Source organism: Strigops habroptila, chromosome 5 (genome assembly GCF_004027225.2).
Source record: "Strigops habroptila isolate Jane chromosome 5, bStrHab1.2.pri, whole genome shotgun sequence".
Lineage (NCBI taxonomy): Eukaryota > Metazoa > Chordata > Aves > Psittaciformes > Psittacidae > Strigops > Strigops habroptila.
The window spans coordinates 54,362,499-54,385,639 of record NC_044281.2 but is presented as its reverse complement, the minus strand read 5'-3'; the positions used below and the strand labels follow the sequence as shown (position 1 = coordinate 54,385,639).

General features: G+C 42.6%; 1 protein-coding gene across 6 annotated transcripts in view; it reads right to left on the bottom strand.

The window, feature by feature from the left end:
* Nucleotides 1-23,141, bottom strand: part of SEMA5B (semaphorin 5B) — a 277,489-nt gene that overhangs the window by 112,515 nt on the left and 141,833 nt on the right. For all 6 annotated transcript variants that reach the window (XM_030487800.1, XM_030487796.1, XM_030487799.1 and 3 more), the window contains exon 5: nt 11,334-11,433. In XM_030487800.1, the coding sequence (XP_030343660.1) occupies nt 11,334-11,433 (100 nt within the window). The remainder of the gene's footprint in view (nt 1-11,333; nt 11,434-23,141) is intronic.

The window sequence follows — 23,141 nt, the reverse complement described above, 5'->3', positions numbered from 1 at the left end:
GTCCTAATGAAACTTCACTCCATGGTATTAAAACACAAGCTTTGTTTCATCCCAAAGCTGGCTGCATTTCAGCCATCTTCAGAGCAAACGGCTATGCTCCTCCAAGTATTCTGGGACAAATGGTGTTATACACATTAAAAGCTGCCTCAAACTGCTGATTATTATTACTACTAACTTTCTTATTCATGAACATCAGTGCATTCTGAAAAAGGCCATGTTAAACAGTAATGCCCTGAAGTCTCAGCCAAGACTGTGGTTTTGTTGTGTTTAGACACAACGTGGGTTGATGGTAGTTCCTCTGGAGACTGAATCACAGCAGATGCCTATTTAAACAACCTGTGAGAGTGGTTCCTCTCTCTGTCACCTCCGACTGCACGGGGATATTACCCCCAGCTCAGATATATGAAGCTACATGCTGTAAGACCCTCATGCTCTATACAACCTGGTCTTGAAAAATTTGCTATTTACATATATACAGAAGAGTGAAAAAGAGACATTGTTCTCATTGAAATTTAAAGCACAGATTGACCAATTCAGTTGATGTCACAGAGTATATCTGCAGCGCAACCAGGAGCTGATCTCCTGGTCCGTTAGTCTATGCCCTGGTTAGAAGAATAACTTGCCCCTGAAGTTGGGGCAAGCTTGTAAACCTGTGCTGAAGTGCCATTTACACTCATGGAAATTGGGTAGATGTTGAATTAATTTCCCAAACTGGGCCCTCTATGCTAGTCTGCATATGAAGAGAGCCAAGCTGCAGTATAAATCCTGTAAATGTAAGTATTTGTTAATTGGCTTCGCAATTTGTATTTAGCTGGCTTGTAAAATGATTAAGTGCTCACCATGCCTGGTACCACAAAGCATATATACCAGAACAGCAGGAGAGCAGCTGAGATGTGTTTCAAGAAAGGATGGAAGAATATATCCACTTAAATCTGCTTGCCATGACATTCCCAAGTCAAAGCTGCTTATTAAGTGTTTACTTCATATAGCCAAGTGCACCTTGGATGAACTCTGTAACATGATGCCCATGCACTTGTTCACGCATTGCCTGGCCTTGAAACAATTTACAGGGAAGGCAAAGTACTTTGTCTACGATGCCACTGAGCAACAGAGCTACAAGACAAATTAAATCTTTCCAATGGGAAGCCACATAATAAGAGTGCTTGAATAATAGCAGAGACCCTTCCTCTTAGGAGTTCCAAAATTATAATGGTTGCAACATGCTTCAGAACTTGTTCAAGCCTCTTTTTCAGTGCCTCTTTTCAGGCACTACATCTGTCAGCACTGTGCTGACTGATTAAAAGGTGCTTCCTTCTAATTAAAAGAGAGCATGCTTTACAGTTCTGCTGTGGTAGATCAGGGGGGACACCCCTGCAGTCAATGGACTGAATGGGTGTAAACTAAACTGTAGTTTACAGAATCTTTTTTCTATTTAAATGAGTAAGGTTTGTTTATATTTCCCAACTCTGTCCCCCTCCGCACATACCAAACAAGTAAGATTACCTCTCTGTGCTTCAGAACAACCCCGGTAGCAAATCAGGAGCCATATGATCCTCAGCGCTGACCACCACCAGAACCTCTGAGGACTTTGACATGCACACAGAGACCAACAATACACTGCTTTATCTCAGCTGGTCTGTATCACTACAAGACATGTACACCTGCTTGTGTGTTGCTACTTGCCTGCACCTTATAGTAAGTGTGAGAAGCTTGCCCCTCCCTCACTACAGGGCAGGCTATCTTTGTACACAGACATTTACCCTGCAAGTAGAAAGAAAGCCAACAGAAGCTGATAATAATGTTTGATAACAAAAAATAAATAAATAAATAAATAAAAAGAAAGAAAAAAGAGTTTAGGAAAAGCTGAAGAGAACTGAGCAAAGAGTTGTTCTCCCTTTGGGGGCTATTACTGCACTGAAACAGGCATCCAGCACAGCCCAGGTGAGGTACGGGAGACTCACTGGTGGTGATCTGAGAAGGCATTCCCTATACTTGGAGAATAGAATACAACATACCATTTCAGCTGGAAGGGACCTACAACAATCATGTAATCCAGCTGCCTGACCAATTCAGGGCTGTCCAGATGCCTCTTGAACACTTGGGGCATCAACCACCTATCTAGGAAGCCTGTTAAAGTGTTTAACCATTCTGTCAGTAAAAAAATGCTTCCTAATGTCCAGCCCAAACTTCCCCTAGGCACAGCTTTGAACCATTACCATGCATCTTACTACTGGATACTATGGAGAAGAGATCAGCACCTCTCTCTCCACTTCCCCTCCTGAGGTGGGGATTGTGCTGCAATCGGGAGCCAGGTCTGCAAGAGGGACTCACAACTGTCACAGCATAGATAATAAGAAAAATAATTAACAGAACAGGGTCCTTTGGGTGATACAAAACAAGACACAGAGTTACGCATGTGACAAACAGAATGCTCCCTTCTGGCACTCCTGGAAGCCACGTGCTGGGAGCAAGTCTTGGGCTAGGAGCCAGCAACTTTTGTCAGCTCTTTCTATCTTTGCTCCTGGAGACCTTAGATATGCTTTATACTTCCACATTACATGACAAACACAGCTTAGCTGTGCTTCATGACTCCCTGGAAGCTGGTTAGTACCATTCCCCCCTAATACTAATGGAGAGAATAAGGCAGAGACAGATTAAATGACCTTCTCCAAAGCACACAGCAAGTCAGTGATGGAATGGAGATCAGACCCCAGGGCTCCTGGCTACCAAATCTCATGCTAGATTAATGCACAGTGCCTCTGTGTTGGTCCAGCTGTGGCTGAACTCATCAGTTGGTTATCCACATTTCTGAACTAGCCAACCATTCCAAGAAACCCAGCTCCTGAAGGATGATTCTGGCCTTTGCTCTCAGAAGGAGTTAATTACATGCCTGCTCTGGAGTGTAATATGACAATCTGTTTGCAAATGCTACTTCAGTGATTCACTTGAAGGGCCTGGCATACACATGCTGGAGAAAAGGTGGGGAGCCAGCATCTCCCTTACGATCTGGATCCTTATTCACCAGTAATTTTGTTTCTATTGAAGAAAAACTTGCCTGGTACATCATCCTTCCTTAAAAATCAATAGATGTTCCACAGAGAACCATACTAAATGGCATACAGTAATATGATGCAGTTGCTGTATGAGCAATTGCTTTTCCCAAAGCAACATTTCTCAGTGATAAATCCAGCCAGAGCTAGAGTAGCATCCTTTAGAAGAGGCTCCTTACGCAAGCAGCATATCATTCTGATTAAGCAGCTTCCAAATTAAGCCAGGGTCCCAGCTACTGTTCCTGGATTGCCACTGAGGCCCATTTAGTACTTCTCAGTGGAAACAAGGATGAAAATCAAATCCTCTATATTCCAGTCAATGGAGGAAAACTACCATCAGCTTTAATGGCACAGATCTGCTCAGGCTACATACTATATACCCAGGGCCAGCTCTAGGAAGAGTCAAAAGAGGTAGATACTTATCGTTGCAGAGCATGCGGGACAATGACAAAGCTGAGGCACCCCTTGGACTATACCAGGATTCAGAAATTTACATGGATGGCAGCTGCCATGGAAGAGAGATACAGGAAGAGGATTGGCCCTTGGATTGACAGCCATGTCCCCTCTTACATCAGCTCGCAAGGGCAGCAGCAAGCTGGCTCTGCTGTCTCTGGCCCTTTCCCCAGGGCAGGAAAGGCAAAGCCTCGCTCCAGTGTGATCCCACCTCCTTGGGGGTGACAGTGTCTGCCATGGCTCTGAGGTGCCCACTGTTTTCTGGAGGGTAGCCAGAAAACTTAGAGATGTCTATGTACACACTTAGAGAGCAGGGTGTGGCAGGGGTTTGTAATATTGTTTGAACACACTTATAAAAAGGAGGCCAATTGCAATTTCTTTTTTCTTTGTTACATTTCCCTCCCTCTGTTTCACTAGATGAGTTTCTTTAAAACCTCGGAGATGGAAACTGAGCCAAAATTTCAAAACTCGTGTGTGGGTTTGTTCCTATTTTCCTGGAAGAGCGAGTCCATCTCTCAGACCATCACATTTTAGCCCACATGCTACCTCAAGTCTCTCTTGAAATGTGGTTGACAGCTCTTCTCTCCCCCTCTAATCCAGTTGGCAGAGTCACAGAGCACTTAAAGCACCTTGATATGGCTACAAGCTGCATGGGGACCTTTGATCTCCTACTTGCTGGTTTTAAACCATGACGCCACCACTTTTAGTTGTGCTTTCAGTAAGTCACACTGTAAAATTCCTCTTCTTTTGATGCACTGATTATCGTTCAAATATTCCACAGCAGCCCCTCCACCTGCCTACTTAGGCTGATAAACATGCTCAGTTCTGTCAGGCTTTTCTCAAACTCTGGATGAGTTCAGCATGACTTGTATGCAAATACTTGATAGAGTTGGCTGGTGAGCTTAAGTTATTGCCAACCAATCCCTTCTCTTTGCTGTGGTTTTTACAGTTTTGCAGTGGCACAGAACAGTAGGCTTAGCACCTAAACATCTGGATATAAACTGATATGCAAGTCACTGTGGTGAGCCCTGCCATATAAAACTGACATATCACCAATTTAACCAGAGCAAGAGAGTATTTTCACTAATGCAAAAGGACACTGCTCTGCAGCCCTATCCTGTGATGCTGCAAAACACATCAGCTCCAAGACCCCAAGGCTTTTGCTGAAATATCCTGACCTTGTATTAGCTTGCACCCCACTCTCTAAAATACAATCATCAAACTTAATTATTCTCAGTGTGTTACTAAAGCAAGTGAGCCTCTCATGGGTGGCTGCTTTTGTGATAGGTTATCACCAATTTTCATTTATCTGGAATATATGTTTCCAGTCAGGCCTGCAATTTGCTGTGTGAGGATGCTTCCTATCAGCTTGTGCTGCACCAAGATTGCCTTTCAAACAGCACTGGCTGAGCAGACACTGGCCATGATCCAGATGGAAGCCTGGTTCCTCCAATGATGGGCAAATGTGCACAGACTACCACGCCGGTGAGGTAATTTGCAGAGAGGTAGATGGTGCTGTCTCGCAGGTGATTTGAAGAACTGTTTTCTCTGCCAGCAAAGATGACAGACCAGAGGCTGCCATCGCTTCACCCTCTTCTCCATGTACAACACCTGGGGCAAGGCTGCCTCTTTGCTCTCCTGCAGCTGCGGTTTCTTCTGTGCACTGGTCCAGCCCAGCAACCTGACAGTGCTGTAGCATAACATTTTATTTGATTTACCTATTCTGAGTTAATCAAAATTCAGTTTCTTTGCTTAAGAAAATGCACAAATTTTAGCTAAAAAAACCCCAAACAAAACCATTCAGTTTCAACAAGATTTAGATCAGGCTCTGAAGTTCCCAGAATCCTATAATTATAAAAATTGTCCTTATGTCCTTTCTTGTCCCTTCTTCCCCAAGGGGTAAAAGTCAGGGACAGCACAAATTTGGGCTATAGCAAATTCAGACTCCTTGTAGACCAGCAGAGGAAAGCCAAATTTATAGGTAAGAACCAGAGACATCCCAGTGGGGCTTCACCCCTCCACCCTTATACAAGGCTGAGCTGACCTCACCTGGCAGAGTATCAGAGAGGAAAATCTCCCTCTGAACTATCCCAGGCTCAGTCAGAGAGGGTAAAACCTGCACTTTAAATCACACTTTTGTGTGATTTTGTTCCCCGTGTAAAGAAACTGTGCACCCCCAATTATGGCTTTAACTAGCTGCAGTGTCTAATCACAGGTTTCTCACCTTCACCATATTCTTTGCCATGCAGGTCAGGCAGCTTCTTTGAAAAACATCAATGATCCTTTGAAAGTTTCTGTTAATTTCAGAGACTTATTCTCCCTTTTATTTCTCACATCACTATGTTATCTGCCCCCCTCCAGACCTCAATACAAGGATGCAACTTTAATTAGAGCATTCTTTTGTCTGATGATAGGAAAAATCACAGTGAGAAAGGATGGTATTTGTTGTTCTAGGTTTCTCTGCAGCAGTGCTTTCAGCTACCCTCCTACAATCTGGATATAATAAAAAAACATTATCATGCTCTTTGGTTGCTCACGTCCTCATTAATACCCCAACTAGCAAGGTAATTTCTCAGCCAAATGTGACTTAGTAGGGGGTAAAGATGGCATAAGACAGTGTGATACTAATGCAAGCCATCAGAAATGGCAGCAACTCAGCTCAGTCAATTTGTCTCAGCAAAGTATTGAGTCAAATCCTGTAGTCAGGGGTGAATGGCATGTCACTCCTGGCTGATAACAGGACAAGCCTGTGGACTATTTAACCTTTGGCTATGCCCATGTGGTTGTGGCCAATGTTAACTTCTTTGCATGTCAGTCTCTCCATGCTGCATGATAGCTAACTTCTTCAGCCATGCTGAAGCCTCACAGTCCCAGTGTATGGGACTCACAGACTTTCTAAGCATTTTTAAGACTTACATGTTCTTTGGAGATGCAAGGCTGAGAGCACTTGTTGTTTCCACTACCAGGTGGAAATACAACAGTAAAGGGTCCAAATCTCATGTCTGCCACAGGTTTTCTGTGAGCCCATAGAAGAGCTTTGGCTATGTCCACCTTAGTCAAGTGCAGAGACCTCTGAGGTTGTGCAAACTTTGACTGGTACCTTCAGAAAGTGCAGTCTTGCTGTAGGAATAGCTGAGTTAGGTGCAGCACTGCACTGCGCTACCTTTCAGATCTACCATAAACTCACATCTCAGCATCACAGCCTTTTCACAGGGCAGGCTTGCTCTTAATCCCTCTGGGCCTTGGATTCCCATCTTTAGTGTGCAATTGTTAGTGCTTTCCTGCATCACAGAAGCCCTGTGAGGATAAATGTCGGTGAGGGGCCATGATCATTTGGCAACAAGAAGCATTCTTGACAGAGTTTATACCCAATGCTGATACTCTAAATTGTGGATCAACTCTGACCCAACCTCTGCCACTGAATTTCCTGATTTTCAAAATGCTTTTTGCCCAGGCGACATAATCTGCAGAGACTTATTCTCTTCAGGGTTCAGTGGCAGTCCAGATCTGGACAGGATTGCAGGTGCCCAAGGGTAAGAGTGATCTTTTCCAAGCAACACAGGTTTTGAGAGTTTTACTGCAGAGCTCTGGAGATTTCTGCCAACCAGGCAGAAAAGAGCCTATGTTCAGCCAGAAATCTGCATGAAACCTGGTCTCTGACAGACTAATCTATCACACACCAGAGACTTTCAATAAACTTAGGGTGCCAAACCTGCTGGTTGAGGGTCCTAGTGTATATTTACAATGGGCTATATTTCTGCAAGCTGCAACTTGAAACAATTCTTTTGGGACATCAGTCACTCCATTCAGTCTTCATCTTCCAAGCTGGCATGATCCAGAGTTGGTTTAATTCTTATACAGCCAGGAGCAATAATAGCCAGGAAGGGCTGCACCCACGCTGCTGTGCTCACCCTCAAACAACCCTTGAAAAGTTCATATAGCACTTTCCCTACTCTGCAAACTAATATATCTCCTTTCTTACACCTATGTACTTGGCATTAACAGGCATGTTCAGTTTTAAATCAAGTATAAAAATCACCCCCATCAAAGCATCCAGACTTGAATCATCAGCAGTCTAGTAGCTCTACATTTATTGCAAAGAAGTCTGGCAGTCCAGAATGACATGCATTTTACTTGCCAGTTTTGAGACCCTTGATGCAGCCTTTGCTCACTACCCTCTACCTCCAGGCTCTTCTTGGTAATGACTTCTTGTGACAAGGGGTCCTGAGCTGCAGTTCCCCATGTGACAGCTATGAGAGAGGATCCTTTCCCATCTCCTGATGGAGATGACATCCCTCTTGGCAGGCAGAACTATGAGGACTTCTGGTCATGACACTTTCTGGCTGGTATTCTGCAGTAACACCTCCACTTGCGGTGAATGGCCAACCCTCATAGCCATGCCTCTCACATCCGCAGCACGCTACTGCCCCGAGCTGACACCCCTGCAGCTTCCTTCTGGGAAAAGTCAAATATTTCCCTCAAGGCTTCCCAACCACTCTCCATGCAGCCATTTATTTGGGTATCATCCTCCTGTTGTCCAAGCTGTTTCCCTTCAGCTTGCTGTCGTGCCGGATTGTCACATGGTGTCTCAACCATCCTCCTTTAAACCCTTTATGTTGTCCTTGCCAGGGAGTTCTTGTGAAGCATGCTTTTTGGCTTTACTCCAAGCAGGGTCTTTCATATCATCACTTGTTTACTGGCTTTTGTCTCTGCCCAGTCAGTAATGAGATGATAGTCTTGAGGAGAAAGGCTCCTCAAGGAGGTGGGATGTCACAGCTACACTATGTAGCTCCTCCACAGAACCCACCCTCCCCAGGGACTGGGGAGGTGAAATCACTGCTGTGATCATATTTTCAAGTTTTTTCTCAGTAATAATGAGGTCTAGAAAATTGTTTTTCCTCCCATTAAAATCAGCTCAAATAGTAATCACATGCGTTCAAAAGCTGAGAAAGGCAGCAAATATATCAAAACAATCACTCATTCACAGAAGAAAAACAGTTCATGAAAATACTAACACTACATTTAAAACACAAACAAAACATGCAAACTATGAGTCAAAGTGAAGGTTATGAATTTTTGAAATGTGTGTTTTTATATTTAATGAAATGTGGCTCATAATATGTGTAGTGTGAGATTTACAATGTTCTAAACTATTCATATCCTTACTTGCAAGCGTTTGGATTTTACAAATGATGTGACAAGTAAATACGTTGCTTAGAAACCATGGTGGGCTTTTGAAACTAATTCTTTTGTTTCTGGGATTTTGACTTGGCAGGTGTTTGGTGCATTGGTGTTATCAAACTCCTCTGGTTTGCACTCAGACAGCACCAGTCGTTAGGGGAGGGCTCTCAGATAAGGATAAAGCTTAAAAATCTGAGGCTTGTGTTATTCCAGCTCCTATCTGCATGGCATGCCCTCAATACCTCTGACAGTTTCAGTCATGCTGTGTCCAATTCCTGAAACCGAAAACACTCGTGAGCCCCAGGATCTTCTTTTCTTCTAGGAAGCATTTTTTGTGAAGCTTTGAAACACAGGATGAACTAAGCCAAAGAGATGCTGTGGTGAGGTCATACTGCTTTTAAATAGAGACAGAAAGAACTTGTCTGAAATAATTTATAATGCTATCATCTGAGAGAACGATGTTAACCAGGAAATTGAGAAGTGGGAGTACTTACAAACTCCACCCCAAGCCAACCTCCTTCCATAACCCCAGAATAGCTGGTGTTACTACTAATATGATCTACAGTAGCACATTTAAACATGGTTAACATTTAAATTTAGGTTTCATAAATTACATCCTGTAGAGATGGATAGAGACAGCTCCTATCTCTTTGAGGTATTGTTTCATTTGCAAATTCAAGCAGATGGTGCATGAGCAACTAATGACTCAAAAAATCACCCCTAAAAATAGTCCAGAACAAGGTGTGGATTTATCAAGGAGGGAGGGAACAGATAAGGCTTCACTTCCCATTTCTCTGGCACGGCTCCAGAAGCTCAGCGCACCCAGAGCTGTGCAGCGCCGAGGACCCCATTCACACCCCCATATTCATGCACCTCTCCCTGTCACCTCACACAGGGTGGAAAGGAGACAGTGAAGAGGGAAAGGGCTCAGCACTCCCCACTTTCCCTATACCAAGCCTGTATCCAACCCAAAAAAACACCACCCTGGGAAATTATATTGTCCATTAACTCTATCAAGAATTGCTCAGCAGAGCTGTGTAGCACCACCGAAACTTTCAGTCTCCCAGTCAGGTGGGTAGTGCTTCCTGAAAACTGACTTTTCCAAGCAAATTCTATAAATACTTGTTACTGCATCCTCATGAGGCAATACACTGCAATATATTGTACTTCCAGCAGGAATTCAACTTTGCTGTCATTCCCCTGTTTATAATGATATTGTAGCCTGTTCTCTAACCACACTCGTACAACTCTGGTGGAGGCAGGGACGCCCTCCAGGACATGTTGCTGGGTCCAAGCAGGAGGGGTAACACATGTCTATGTTAGCAGGGTCTGTGCATGGGGAAACCTGCCATGCAGCCAAATTATGTAAACCATAAATTCCTCAGAGCGACGTGTCTGTGTTTGTGCAATGCCTGGCAGAAGGCACTGTTCACTGTTCAGAAGCCGCCCCCAAAGCAATGCTGTTCTGAAGTAATAAATATTAATAATTGCCGGTTAAAGATTCCAGCTCAGGTAAAGCCACGGCTTGAAAAGCAAAATGCTTCTGTAGGAAAAGCAGGAGGGCCCCTGGCAATTTGAACAGCTACAGGAAAGTGTTATTATTTACTGCACAAATGCACACAGAAAATATATATTCGATCACACTTCAGTTGTCTCCGTGAAACAAAACCCTCCCTCTCTGCTACGCTCTTGTTCTTTTCTCTTGTTTGTCTCCTGAGCTCTTCCAGCTCTGCTTTTCACCTCTCTGTCCTCTAATGAAGAATAACTTGGGAAGAAAGCAGTCTTCTCCTCCTTCATTTTCACTAATAGTAGAGACTGCTACCACAGTGTTATCTGATTTTAAATGTTATACTTAAACTGATTCATTAGACCATGCTTAGTCTTTTCTTTTTGGATTGTCTTATCTGTTTATTATGCAATAAAAAGTACTTGCTGTTGGGGCTTATGATTCAGCTACAACTGACATACATTATTTCACTGAACCATAGTTCTTCTCCCTGTTACAAATGCAGTTCTAAATTTGTTAGAGCTTGCCTATGCTCATCTTGTGTGTTTCCACGCTCCTCTTATGGCATCCTAAACAAAAATAATGATGTTTTAAAATAAAGGAAAATATATGCTAATTATATACAATGGGCCAGAACAACAGAGTTACACAAAAATGCATTCAGTGAGGATCTAGCTATATCAGCAAGTTGAAGCGAACAGGTTGTGGAATGAATTCTGAGAAGAAAGTAATCATCTGCATTGCCACTACAATGTATACAAAGGTGCATAGATAAACCTGCTACAGCGGGAAAGTCTGGCCACGGCAAATAAACCATAAAGTCAAACTCTGTGCTGGCAGAGGAATGGTGCAGAGTCATTTACTATAACTCTTCTAACATTCATGATGTGAAGGGAGATGCCAGCATTTGGCTTCATTAACCAGTCATTTTGCTTGCATCATTTTTTTTTTTTCTTAATTCTAGTAATTTTCTCTTCTTTGAAATTATAGCAGGAGTCCAAATCCCTCTACATAAATTACAGCTTTCTTTTTGAAGGAGGAGACCGGCCACATAAGCTGGAAACACACTCTCCTCTGAAGCCAGAACCTGAAGGGAAGGAGCCTGAGCAGCAGCCCTGGGCTAATTAAGATATAATCTTTACCTTGCTCCCACAATGAGCTGGTTCCTGTTGGCATCCAGTGCAAGCTGAGAAAAGTCATGCACACCTGGATAGGTGAAATTCGACACCCAGGGCTTCAGCTCTGCAACGAAAATGAGAAAGCACAAAACAGTAAAGCCGCTCTAGAAGCAGTGAGTTCACCCGGACATCCACTAATGGATTTCCCACCGTGCTATCTGTCAGGGAAAGGCTAATTAATAATCTATTTAAGGGGTTTCTATTTATTCTGATTCTCTGCAGAGTGTGCAAAAACCCACACATAAATGCAGGGCTGTCTCAGCAGTTATTTTTACATCCACGATGGAGCGTCAGCATTGGTTTTAGAAATAACAGCAGCTCGGTTTTACTTCTGTTAAAACTGATGAACTATCTTCAGTGCCAGGGTTAGGCGGTGTAAAGAGACTAGGTTGCCTGCCGTAACTCCTCCATAGCCTTGCCTTCTGTGCTAAGCAAAGGGAAACGGCTGCCCTCCAGAAAAAGAAGGTAGCATCAACTGATTGAAAACCAAGTTAGAGTAGAAGCGATCTGCATCCAAGACCTGGCTGCTCCAATGACAGGCTTTACTCCCTCCTTCAGGTTTTAGGTTCTCTTCCAGGTTTCACTTTACCCGGTTAAATCCTCCTTAATTTAGATTGGGGGGGGGGGGGGGGGAGATAAGGGAAGGAACAGAATGCCATCACACTATCTTTATGGCTGAGGGATTGCACAAACTTGAGACTGGCTCTATCAAAGAGCTTGGATTTCACAATCTAGGCAATTATCCAAACTGCAATCACACAGGTTAAATGCAAAGCAATAGATTTAGCTATGCTACGCTCATGCAGACAAAGCTCTTCTAGAAGCTACATCTATCAACACAATATCAATTGAGAGACCTAGGGCAGATAGGCTTGATAAAATAAAAAAATACACCTGTTTGTTTAAAAATAAAAAGCTGAATTACTATTTTTAAGGTACTCTCAGGCATGATGCTACTGCCTTCACAGAATCCCAGCTTTCAATACAGTTACCAACTTTGACCTTTGTATTATAGATCACAGAATTTCAACCTCTCACCTTATACCTTTACTGCATGAAATAAGTGGGGATATTCATACGTATTTTCAGAAAGTCATCCAGCTTTACTGTGAGGACTTCTCTTGAGGATTTATTCCAACTGTTAACTGCTCTGGCTGTTAAATACATGGAGAATACCAAATATCTGAGGGATCAAGGCACAAATGAGACCAAATCACTGTATCTCTAATCCCTCTGTGACCTGTGCCTCATTCAAGGACTGGATGTTAAAGATCCAGGAGACTCAACATGAAGTGTAATATCTTCTGGCCTCATGCCAACAGGATACCAATACACAGGCCAATGACTTGATGACTCATAACAATAATGATGTCGTTCAGACCAGTTCAAAAGAGCTCTGAAAAAGCATGCTCCATTGTCATTTTATATCCCCAAAGATAAATTAAGAATTCTCACTGAAGGCAGTCAGGTTTGAATGTTTTGTTGTAGGCATTAATTCCCCTTTCCACAGGGCTAAGATGACAATGCTGATGAGGAATCTCACGAAGGCCTTTGGCGTCCTGGCATGCTTTGTAGGATTACAGTTGTGCAATGGTTTAAAACCTTTGACGTAGGGATGTTTGCTGAGAGATTTCAAGTCCCTTCTCCCTCCAGGGACGGATGAAATGTAATCAAGCCCTTCAGTTATTAAAACCTTAAGAAAACACATATAAACGTCCCTACACTCCACTTGACCCACCTCTTTTTCCAAAGCAGAACCTTGTCCTGGAGCTTCGGCCTTTGCCCTGACCACCACCATATTTCATAACATGAAAGCCCCCTCATCATGGAGCTGGACACCATTAGGCCTGGTCCTGTGCCCTGCTTAACTGCACACTGCCAGGGCCTTTCCAACAATAAGACTTCCATCCTTGCAATCTAAAAACTCTGTCGCCAGGAGCTGGAGGCTTCCAGCTCCTCTCAGCATTCCAGTCACAATGCATAACCACACAAAACGTGTACCTCCTCTGCTCCTCAATGAAAAGGTACGAGTTAAGGAATAACTTATCCCGTCTAACCTTCAAGCATCTCCACCTCTTACACTCCTGTGGGACCCTTAATGATATACCAGCACCAGGAAGGCACTGCAGTTTCACCTCTGGCATTCTCCTAACTAATGGGGCTCTGTCTTCTTTTCCTGTAGCTCTTTAGCTGCGGAGACATTTCTGAGCCAAGCAGCAGAACCAGCAACAATAACACCTTTCAGGCAGGTTAGCTGGCTGACATGTGCTACAGATCTCCTGGCATTTCTGTTGGCTGATGGGGGTGGGAATAGGGGATTGCTATATAATGATGATACCTTTTAAGGATCCTGCTTTTAGGCCATAATTTTTCTTGTCATTCTACTTCCTCTCCTACCAACTCTTTCCTACTAACTAACCAACCCACTATTACAGTACAGTGGCAGGAAGAATATTTCTTCATCTGCTGCTCTAAGCAAAAACTCCTCATTTCAGGAGTCAGTTCTTCAGGAGTCAGAACTCATCAGTTCTTTTTAATGGCAAGCTCTGACAAACTACAGGTAAAAATAATTAAAAAAAAAAAAAAAAAAGGCAGTATGTAGCTTGAATCTTTCCATGTTAGCTGAAATGTCAATCTAGCCCAAGAAATAACAGGCAGTGTCTTGATTTCTATTACTACTGCAGGTGGTACAACTTATAAAGAAACCCTTCCTATTTATTAAATTAAAGGCTGCAAGGCATGCATCCTCATAGCAAAGTTAAGCTTTTATAGGCATGTAGTTGGAGATTATTAAACCCAGCATGGTCCCAGATAAGAATGGCTAAATGTGAGTTGTCAGAATCAATGCCAAATGGCACATTTTCTTTCTCAACCTTCTTTCTTCCTGTTAAGAGGGAAGGGATAAAGTGGAATGGAAATGCAACTAAGAGTCAGGACATGGGTCTTTTTTCGTTTGACACATTCAAATCTACTGCTCGGACCATAGGCATCCCTAAAGACAGTTCCATATTTTCATTCTGAAACTAGCTCAGTTCTGCAAGGTAAGTGCTGCCCTGGGTCTATCCCATACTAGCTGAAGTTTACACATATGGACCCAATGAATATCACTATTTGACCTTTCTCAGAAGGCTGATTTTTCCAGTGCTGACTCTTTAATTTGGCTGGAAACCTTCAATGCTGGGGCATGTTTACATTTGCAAAAGTATCTGTTTAAAAACAGTACGAAAAATTAAAAACCAACGCCCTGGCTTTGCATGTCAGCAGCAGGAGCCGGAAAGCTAGGAAATACATGGCTTAGGGGCAAAATGTTCATCAAGGCCTCCTTTGTGCTTCACATCTCTAATCATTTCCAGGGGGTTAAACATCCATGCTCTCACTTCCTCCACATGAGGACCAATGAACAAAAGTTTAATAGTTTCCAGCACCGTCCATTGCCAGACATCTGATTCAGAGTCTCTAAAGCTCTCCAAGTCCCTCCACAGGTCAAGGTGGTTCAGGTATCCAGCTGCAAAGAAGACAAAGCTTTGCAGGAAATGTAAGTCTGCAGACACAGCTGTGTTCAGGCTATTATGCATGCATAAGACAAGGTGGAAAGAGGCCCTCTGCCACTTCAGAGGGTGGTCCCTGCAGCCTGCCAGCACGCTGCTCTGCACCGGCTTCTTGAGAGTACAGAACTGGGACGAGGATTAGTCAACTGCACAAAGGATGGTGTGCCAAACTGCAGGAGCTGGGTTGAAGGGCCTGATCCAGAGGCTCTTGAAATCATTGGCTGTTTTCCACTGAGCTTGATGGATTTGGATCAGCTTCTAAAGATGTGGTAAACCTGGTAATACTTGAGCCTTCATCTCCTCAAAACCAGCTGCTCCCCACCTCACCCTTACACTGTGTACTTTGGAGGAAAGAAGTATGTAAACACTGAATTGAGACTTCTGTGTCTGAAGGACAGCATTTACTGCTTCATCTCACTTGAGCCCACTTGTAGCTCCCATCTCCATCAGGCTGTAACAGCTTTGTGCATCCAGCACACATCCCATAGGAGCAAGAGAGGTTAAATGCCCATGTCTTGAAATTGCAAAGCCATAGCTAGGAGCATGGCTAACCACTGTGTTATTCAAGAATATCTCTTCTGGAATAATTCTCAGCATGGATTTCCTAGTCTGGAGCCAAAGAAACTAAGCTAAACAGGACCAAGGTTTCTTTGTGCAAAATAAGGGTAGACCCACATATACAGACTAACCATGCTCTTGTCTGTCTATGCTCCTATCCTAGGATTGCACAGAAAAGCATCAAAGATATCATTAAAAGACCTTAAGGGAGGAAGATAGGGAAGCTGAACAAGAAGGAAGATTCAGAGTGACCTCATTCCAGAAAAGACAACCTGAACCACATACATTACATAAAATCCCTGTAAAATAAGCTTATTCAGCAGTAAAAGTTTGTGCAATGAATTGAAACACACATATAGCACTTGGGGCCTGCCAAACTCAATGGGAATAAAAAAATATCTGTTCTGCAGATATCCAGACACTTTTGTACAGTGTTAGCTTGACCACACATTGAGTGCTTCCCTTCCTGCCTCAGTATGGTCTCTTGTAATTCTCTTAACTCAGCTTACTAGCTCATGGCATGTTTAATTACTGTGCCTAATATTTCAACATTCCTGGGGAGGCCCAGATGACAGCCATGACTTCTGTAACTGTACAACCTCCTCCTCTTTTGGTCTGCTTCAGCTCTGGCACAGGGCACAACATGTATAGTGACTGGCAGATACCCCAGTTTGCAAGTACTCAACTACTTAGCTCTTTTTCAGACCACCAGTAGCCTGGAAGACTCTCAGTGTTGGATTCCAACCATGACCAACAAATGCAAAACACTTTGTAACATAAGGTAAGGACTCAGGCTGTCTTCTTAGTATAGAGTGATGAAATGTCCCTATTTCAGAATCAGACCTACCATCTCAGACTGTCCTTTGCTTCAGTTATCCTCAGTATTCACAGTATTTTTCACAATGTAGGCAGTTGCCTGTTAAGACTGAGGCCAGAGTTTCCTTTCTGTGTGTGCCACTGATCAGAACCCATCAGAGACAAAGCAAACAAGGCTGTAACTGAAGATCAGAAGGCTAATGACTACCCATGCTACCACCTACCATCTCAAACACAGCAAATATGGCTACTTCCAAGAATGCATAGAAGTTAAAGTCAAATTACAGCATTGTCTTTATTAGACTGACAATAAATCATATTCTAATACCAGCTTCATTTTACATTTTAGCTTTCTGTCATGGGTCATGCCACGGGTTAGTGCAATAGTCTTTGGAAAATAACTGTCACTCCTACCCAATGCTGAGATGACAAAAGTAGCCTCCACAACACAAAACCACTCCACAATTCAGAAAACTTAACAGGGGAAGGAGAAATGTTTTATTCTGCAGTCAGAGCTGAGCAAAAAAAATGTGTCAGCACTCGGAGCTCAACTTTACTCATGAGGCCAGAAAACTCAAGCTGGCTTTTTCCCAGAAGTCCTCCTACACATACATATCACCCTGCTGTCTTGTCTTCCCATCACCACCTCCACCTCATTACTGGTATTCTCTCTTTCTTTAACCTGATTCATTGAAATCTTAATTGTACATTAAATATGTCCTTATCCCAACTGCTGCAATTTCTAGCTTCTCTCCAATCTCCACTCAGTTATGAGGACACAAAATGCTGTTGATAGAGTACATGGTCTTCTACAAAATGGGCCAAACCAGCAGTTTCCTTCTCTCTCCCCTCAATACCCAAATCCAACTCGGATGTTCTTCCGGCTGTCTCATTATCACGGTTTCATTCAGTTTACCCCTCTGGCCCCACATTCATCTCCCCTCCCACTCCTGCTTTCTTTTCTAGTCGTCTTCACCTTCCAGTCATGTTCCTACCTCATTTCCTGCCAACTCAATCAATTTTTTCTGTCTTGATGAACTATGAAACTCCTCCTCAGATGAGAACAGCAATGAGCTAACCCATGAGTGGCCTGAGAGTCACTGTGATAGCTGCCTGCACTGAGCCATTCCCTTTCAACGAGATCCAAGAAGCAAAAGAGTCGCTAATGTCCCTCTCCAACCTGTTCAAGAATATGTGTATAGGAGATGACTGGAAGAAGAAAGAATAAGACTTTCTATCTCTTGGTATCCCATCTCTCAGTTCCCAAAGAATAGAAGTAGACAGAAGAAAAGGCTCTGCTTTTTAACACCTGAAGGGAAAAAAAACCTCCACAGAGCCATAGGAATCACAATAATCATAATAACCTAGACATGTTATCATTTAAAGTTATGTCAAACCTAGATGATTTTGCATCTCTCTCCTCACTGCCTACAGCTTCTCTTTAAACTGACATTGTTAAGATTCTTCCATCACAAGAAAGAAATTACATCCGGAGATGCAGGCATGATCCCAAGTGCCCAATAGGACTGATATTGGAGTCGTCTGTCTTGGACAAATTGTGAAACTATTTAGTGTCTCAGTGCTTCCAATTGTTAAATGGGTTTAGGGATACTGGCTGGTGCATCAGGGCCTAATTATCTGTAAAGCATGCAACGTACAGAAGGCACCAACTGTTCCTAACACATACAGAACATCTTGACTCTTTGTTTCCTAAATTTTAATAATTTCTTCAAAACAAGTATTGCTAAATTGTTTCAATATGGATAAAAAAGAACTTAGTCCAAACCTAATTTTTGAAAAAGTACAATTATGACTGCTTGCTTATTTACTTTTTTATTATTAATACGAAGCAGCTGGCAAAACAAACCAATCTATCAGGAAGAACCAATGGATTCAATCCCAGATAAAGAAAACACCAGATAATAAGCATGAACCAGTGCTCACTTCCAGTATAGGACAGTGTGCTGCTAAATTGTCCTGCGCTCCTGCTCCAAATCCCCCAAGGAAGGAGATCAGAGGACTGCAATTCATACTCCAAATTCTTCAGATTTCTACAGTACTTCAGCATTTCTGCTCCAGCAGAGAGGTCAGTCTTGGCCCAATCTCTGTTTTATTTGGGTTCCTATTTGCACATGGTGAAGAGCGGACAGAAGATCCATCAAGACCTGCCCCAAGGCACCCAGGAGAGTTCCACTGATGTAAGTCCCCAGGCCTCAGGTTGAGGTTTGGGAAAAAGTCATGTAACATGAGAGAGGCTCCTTGCTCATATCCCCAGAAGACCTCAAACCCTAGCTAACATCATAGAATCATTTAGGTTGGAAAAGACCTTTAAGATCATTGAGTCCAACCATAAACCTAACACTGCCGAGTCCACCACTGAACCATATCTCTAAGTAAGTGCCACATCTGCACATCTTTTAATACCTCCAGGGATGCTGACTCAACATACAGCATTGCAGATCCTCACTAGCAATGGATGATCAAGAGCAAGAGGAGGTGTCACAGTGCTGCATGAGTGTGGGGTACAGGTGCATGTCCATGAGTCATAAGCATGTCTGTTTGCCATGCCTGAGATCGACAGGACCAAAAGTGTGTATCTCCACAGCACAGAACTTCATAGAAAGAATGGATTTGGCTTCCTTCAACTGATTACCAGCCAGGGCAAACACCACCCTAACACTGCCTCCCCTCCTCAACAGCCCTTGCCTTCTAGCCCACACAGCACTGTATGGTGTCATGCAGTCACAGCACTGTGCCCCACCACCACATTGTGAAATCCAGCTAACCAGTGCTACACACAGCCCCATTGTTAGCAAATCCAGAGATTTCTTGTTTTCTTAAGGGTGTTGCAGAGTGTTTAAGTATTGCGATCCATTGTCCACTGAAATAAGCCCTGCAGCTGTCACACAATCTCCCTCACTGAGAAAGATAAAGTGAGTGCTCATGCATCACTTGCAGCTTTCTATGGCATTCTGATAAGTATAATCCCTCTTTTCAGACAGGAAAGCAAGTTGCATCTTGGCTCCTGCAGCCACTGCAGTCTGATGGAAAAAACACTCCTTTGTCATCATTCAACCACCATTCAATCTGCCTCCCCCACATCTGAAGGCAAATTTTTTTCACTATGCTTACAGTTACATGTCTACATCAGCCACTTCTGCCAGAAGAAATGGTGCAAGATTCAGGACAACTGTTTTCATGAGTGAGAACGCAGGAGAGGGTGGAGAAAGTATGGCTAAACTCTCCTTGCATTTCACCTGCAGGTACCACAGAAGCAGATTTGTCTGATTTTGATGAACATCTGAAACAGAAGTTGACCCTCTTTGGTAGCTTGCCAGAGACTGAACTGGAGATGCCAATTCAAACATACAGTTTGCACTTTTTAGCTAGCCAGGCTTACTCCTGTCTTCTGTGGACAAAGGTCCCACCATGAGCCAGTTGCACCAATGAATTGGAGCAGAGGCTATAAAATCCTAAAAGACTTTTGAAATTAACCTGTTCTCATAAAGATCAGTGGTTTTAAATTGGAAGCTGGCTAATAATAGTAAAGGATTATCAGAGACCACATTTCACCAATGACCTCCACCTCTTTTATTAATGTGCTGTAAAACAGAGCAATTCCCATGTATAAAATACAAATCTGAATTTTGCAGCTCAAGCAATTCCATTAAAATACATCCTAAGGATCACCCAACATTATAAAAAGGAAAGGATGGATGATCTATGAAGTCAGAGCTTTTTAAACCAAAGCACAAGATCTTCAGGATTTTATCTGCATTTCACAAAGCCAGAAATGATCACTAAAATATCTAACCCAGTCTCCTGTGTATTGCAGATCACAGACTTTAATCCAGATAATACTATTGTAATCCAAGGAACATGTTTTATTCCTTAACCACTTGATTCTGCCATGTTAGAGGAACAACTTGGCCTGTTGGACCTATGGTAGCAGAACACTCTAGAAATAAAACTACATGCTAGGTTTTCCATTTACAGATGATGTTTCACTGCTATGCACTTTGACTGTGGCCTAGCTCAGCATGTAAGCATACGCTTAGTTTCAAGTACACAATCCCACTGACTTCCAGGCAAGTACATATTAAGTGCTTGACTGAGCTGAGACTGTTCATGGCTTTTCAGGGTGAACCCTGCATGATTAAACAAGAATATTTCTTATGAGATTGCTAGTACTAAAGTGAACTTTATTAAAGCATAATGACATCCTTGAATGGAAGGTTTTAGGAAAATGTGATATATTAACAGTCATCAGAAGCAGATATGCTAAATAAATGAGGTCTGCCATACCACTGGCTCACAAACTTAACTCAGTTGGGAACTATGCTAAGTAAACTTTAAAACCGAGAATGAGGTCTCTGTAAGGCATGTCTTTCTTTGCACTGAACCACATAAAAAAAAGAAAAGCGCTTTGCTTTCCAACCTGTTTCCTTTGTCTGAGGTGCGCCTGGTATCTGAAAAGAGGCAACCCACTTCTGTGTCCTAGATCCAGCCACTGTTCCAAAGAAAAGACATGCACATGATGCTGTTAGCTGCTGCTGTTAGCCCCAGCTACACCAGTGGTACCCCTGGAAAATATAAACAAGCTACTCTGCTGCTGACAAGAGTTTTCCATGGCCTTGATCCGGGCATACTATGCTGGTGACCTTCTCAGTATCTGTTCTTCCACACTGTGAGTCCACCTAACTCAGTTCTGCTGCTGAGGATGCCCTTCCTCTCATCATCACCACCACTCATGGTCAGAGGCTGTTCCTTCCCCTGACCTATCATACCTCTTTAAAGTTTTGTCTTCCTTCACTTCCATATGTAAGAGTTATTCAACCACTTTGTTTCCTGAAGCTTCACCATAAAGTCTTCCTTTTCTCTCTCCTGCTTGTCATGATTCACTCTCTCTAAAGCATTTTGTGAATGAAGGGCACTCTTCCAAAACCCCTTTTCTTCTTAAGGCCCCAAGGAACAGCTCGCTGAGTAACATTTTTCAATCAAATCTCATTGCAATTATTTGTGAAGTGCTTTGGACACCATCAATGGGGAAGTGTCAAAGAACTAGCAGCATTATTGTTATTACTATGGAATGAAAAATATATTGAGAACTGTTGGGTGTAATTTTCAGAAGTTTTGCCTGAGAGCAAATTACTTCCCTAACTACTGTATATTTATGGTTTTACCAGCCATAATTTTCAAACAAGTTCTAAATCAACTCTAAAGAAGGAAATAACAGTTTCATTTGCCACAGTTCCATTTCTCAAGATTAGAAAGAAAATTGCCACAAGGCTTGCTTAATGGAAACAAAGTCTATACTGAAATGTACAGAAGGGCAAATATTCTGTAGCACCCACAGGATGCCACCAGTTTCCAGTCAACAATCCATCATCAGTTAACATTTGGAATCCCTGTTTGAAGATTCAAGGGCAACAAGGCTATGAGCTAGAAGACGATTCTCCCATAACATATTTTGCCTTCCCTTTGATGCATAGCCAGGTAGGCCTCTCATACTTCACCCCACAGTCTTCATCCTTTGTTAACTACAAATTTGATTTGGATTGTCAAAATCTCACTTCCTCAAGAAAAGTGTAAATCTTTATCAGAATTTCCTAAGAGGCTTTCCTAGCTGGCTTTTTGGAGTTGATGGATGTTAATGTGCTTTTTTTTTTTTCAATATACAGTAAAGCGAATAATGTATTAGTGACCGATTCAACAATAGTGGGGGTGTTTGGTAAAATATCAAGAACCTTCAAAAGAAATAAATCATACCCTATTATCCTTCAGCCCACAAAGTTAAAACAGCTTTTGCTTTCAATACAATAAGCAAACACTTAACTGCTCCCCACAGATTTCAGTGTTTGAAGGTGGCCACATTTCAATAAAATGTTATATAAAGAAAGAAAATAAGGAGAAAATATATAGCAAGCTACATTCAAGCAACCTGAATCACATTGATCTGGTAGGAGGTAATAATTACAGACAGTCTGAAGAAAAATCCCAGATTTAAACACTCTTAAACTAATTCATTTTGAAAACCTCAGGCAACAGACAGAGCAGATGATTGTCTGCATCCAGGAGAGATCGAGGATTAGACAATGGTTCAAATGCTACACACTGAGAACTCACACCAGCCATAATGATGCAGTCCGCAAAACTGAGACTTGCAGTCCTGAGAAGATGTGGGATATAAGCTATTTAACCACGTCCACCTCTCCCCAGTGCTTCAGCATGGGATCAGCTGAGGTGTTTTTAGGAATGAAGACATCCAAATGATATAACACAGATGAGTTTGCAAATTTTAAAGCACTTCCTTGGTAAACAAGCTGAAACCAAGCACTCTGCACCCGCTACAAACATATATGCATGTCAGTGATGGCTCTGGCTCTCAAAATAACAAATCTTACATAGTATTGCCATGGCAGAAGATGGTTCTGGCTTTCCCAAGAGGCATGTTACAAAGGACCTCCAAATATCTTTAATGAATAGCAAAGATGCTTTACGTCCAAGAAACATCTGTATGACAATGAAGCATACTGCTAAGAACAAAGACAGTATATGGCAAGGGCATAGCCCAGCTGCAAATGCAGAAATGTAGGGACTAATCTATTGGTTATAAGATACATATGGAAAAGACAAGAAAGAAGAGCATGACTGACAGGAACTAGAAACAACTTCTCTGGTGTTTGGCTTACCAGAATGGTCCACAGTGTAGCTGTGCCAGGATGACATACTGTTTAGAGAAATGGGACTTGGATACACGTGTACATGCACGTATGAATAAAAAAGGTTATACTTTTCTTGTTTCACAAATTTCTCAACTTACTGAAAATCAGACAAGCAGATCTGATGA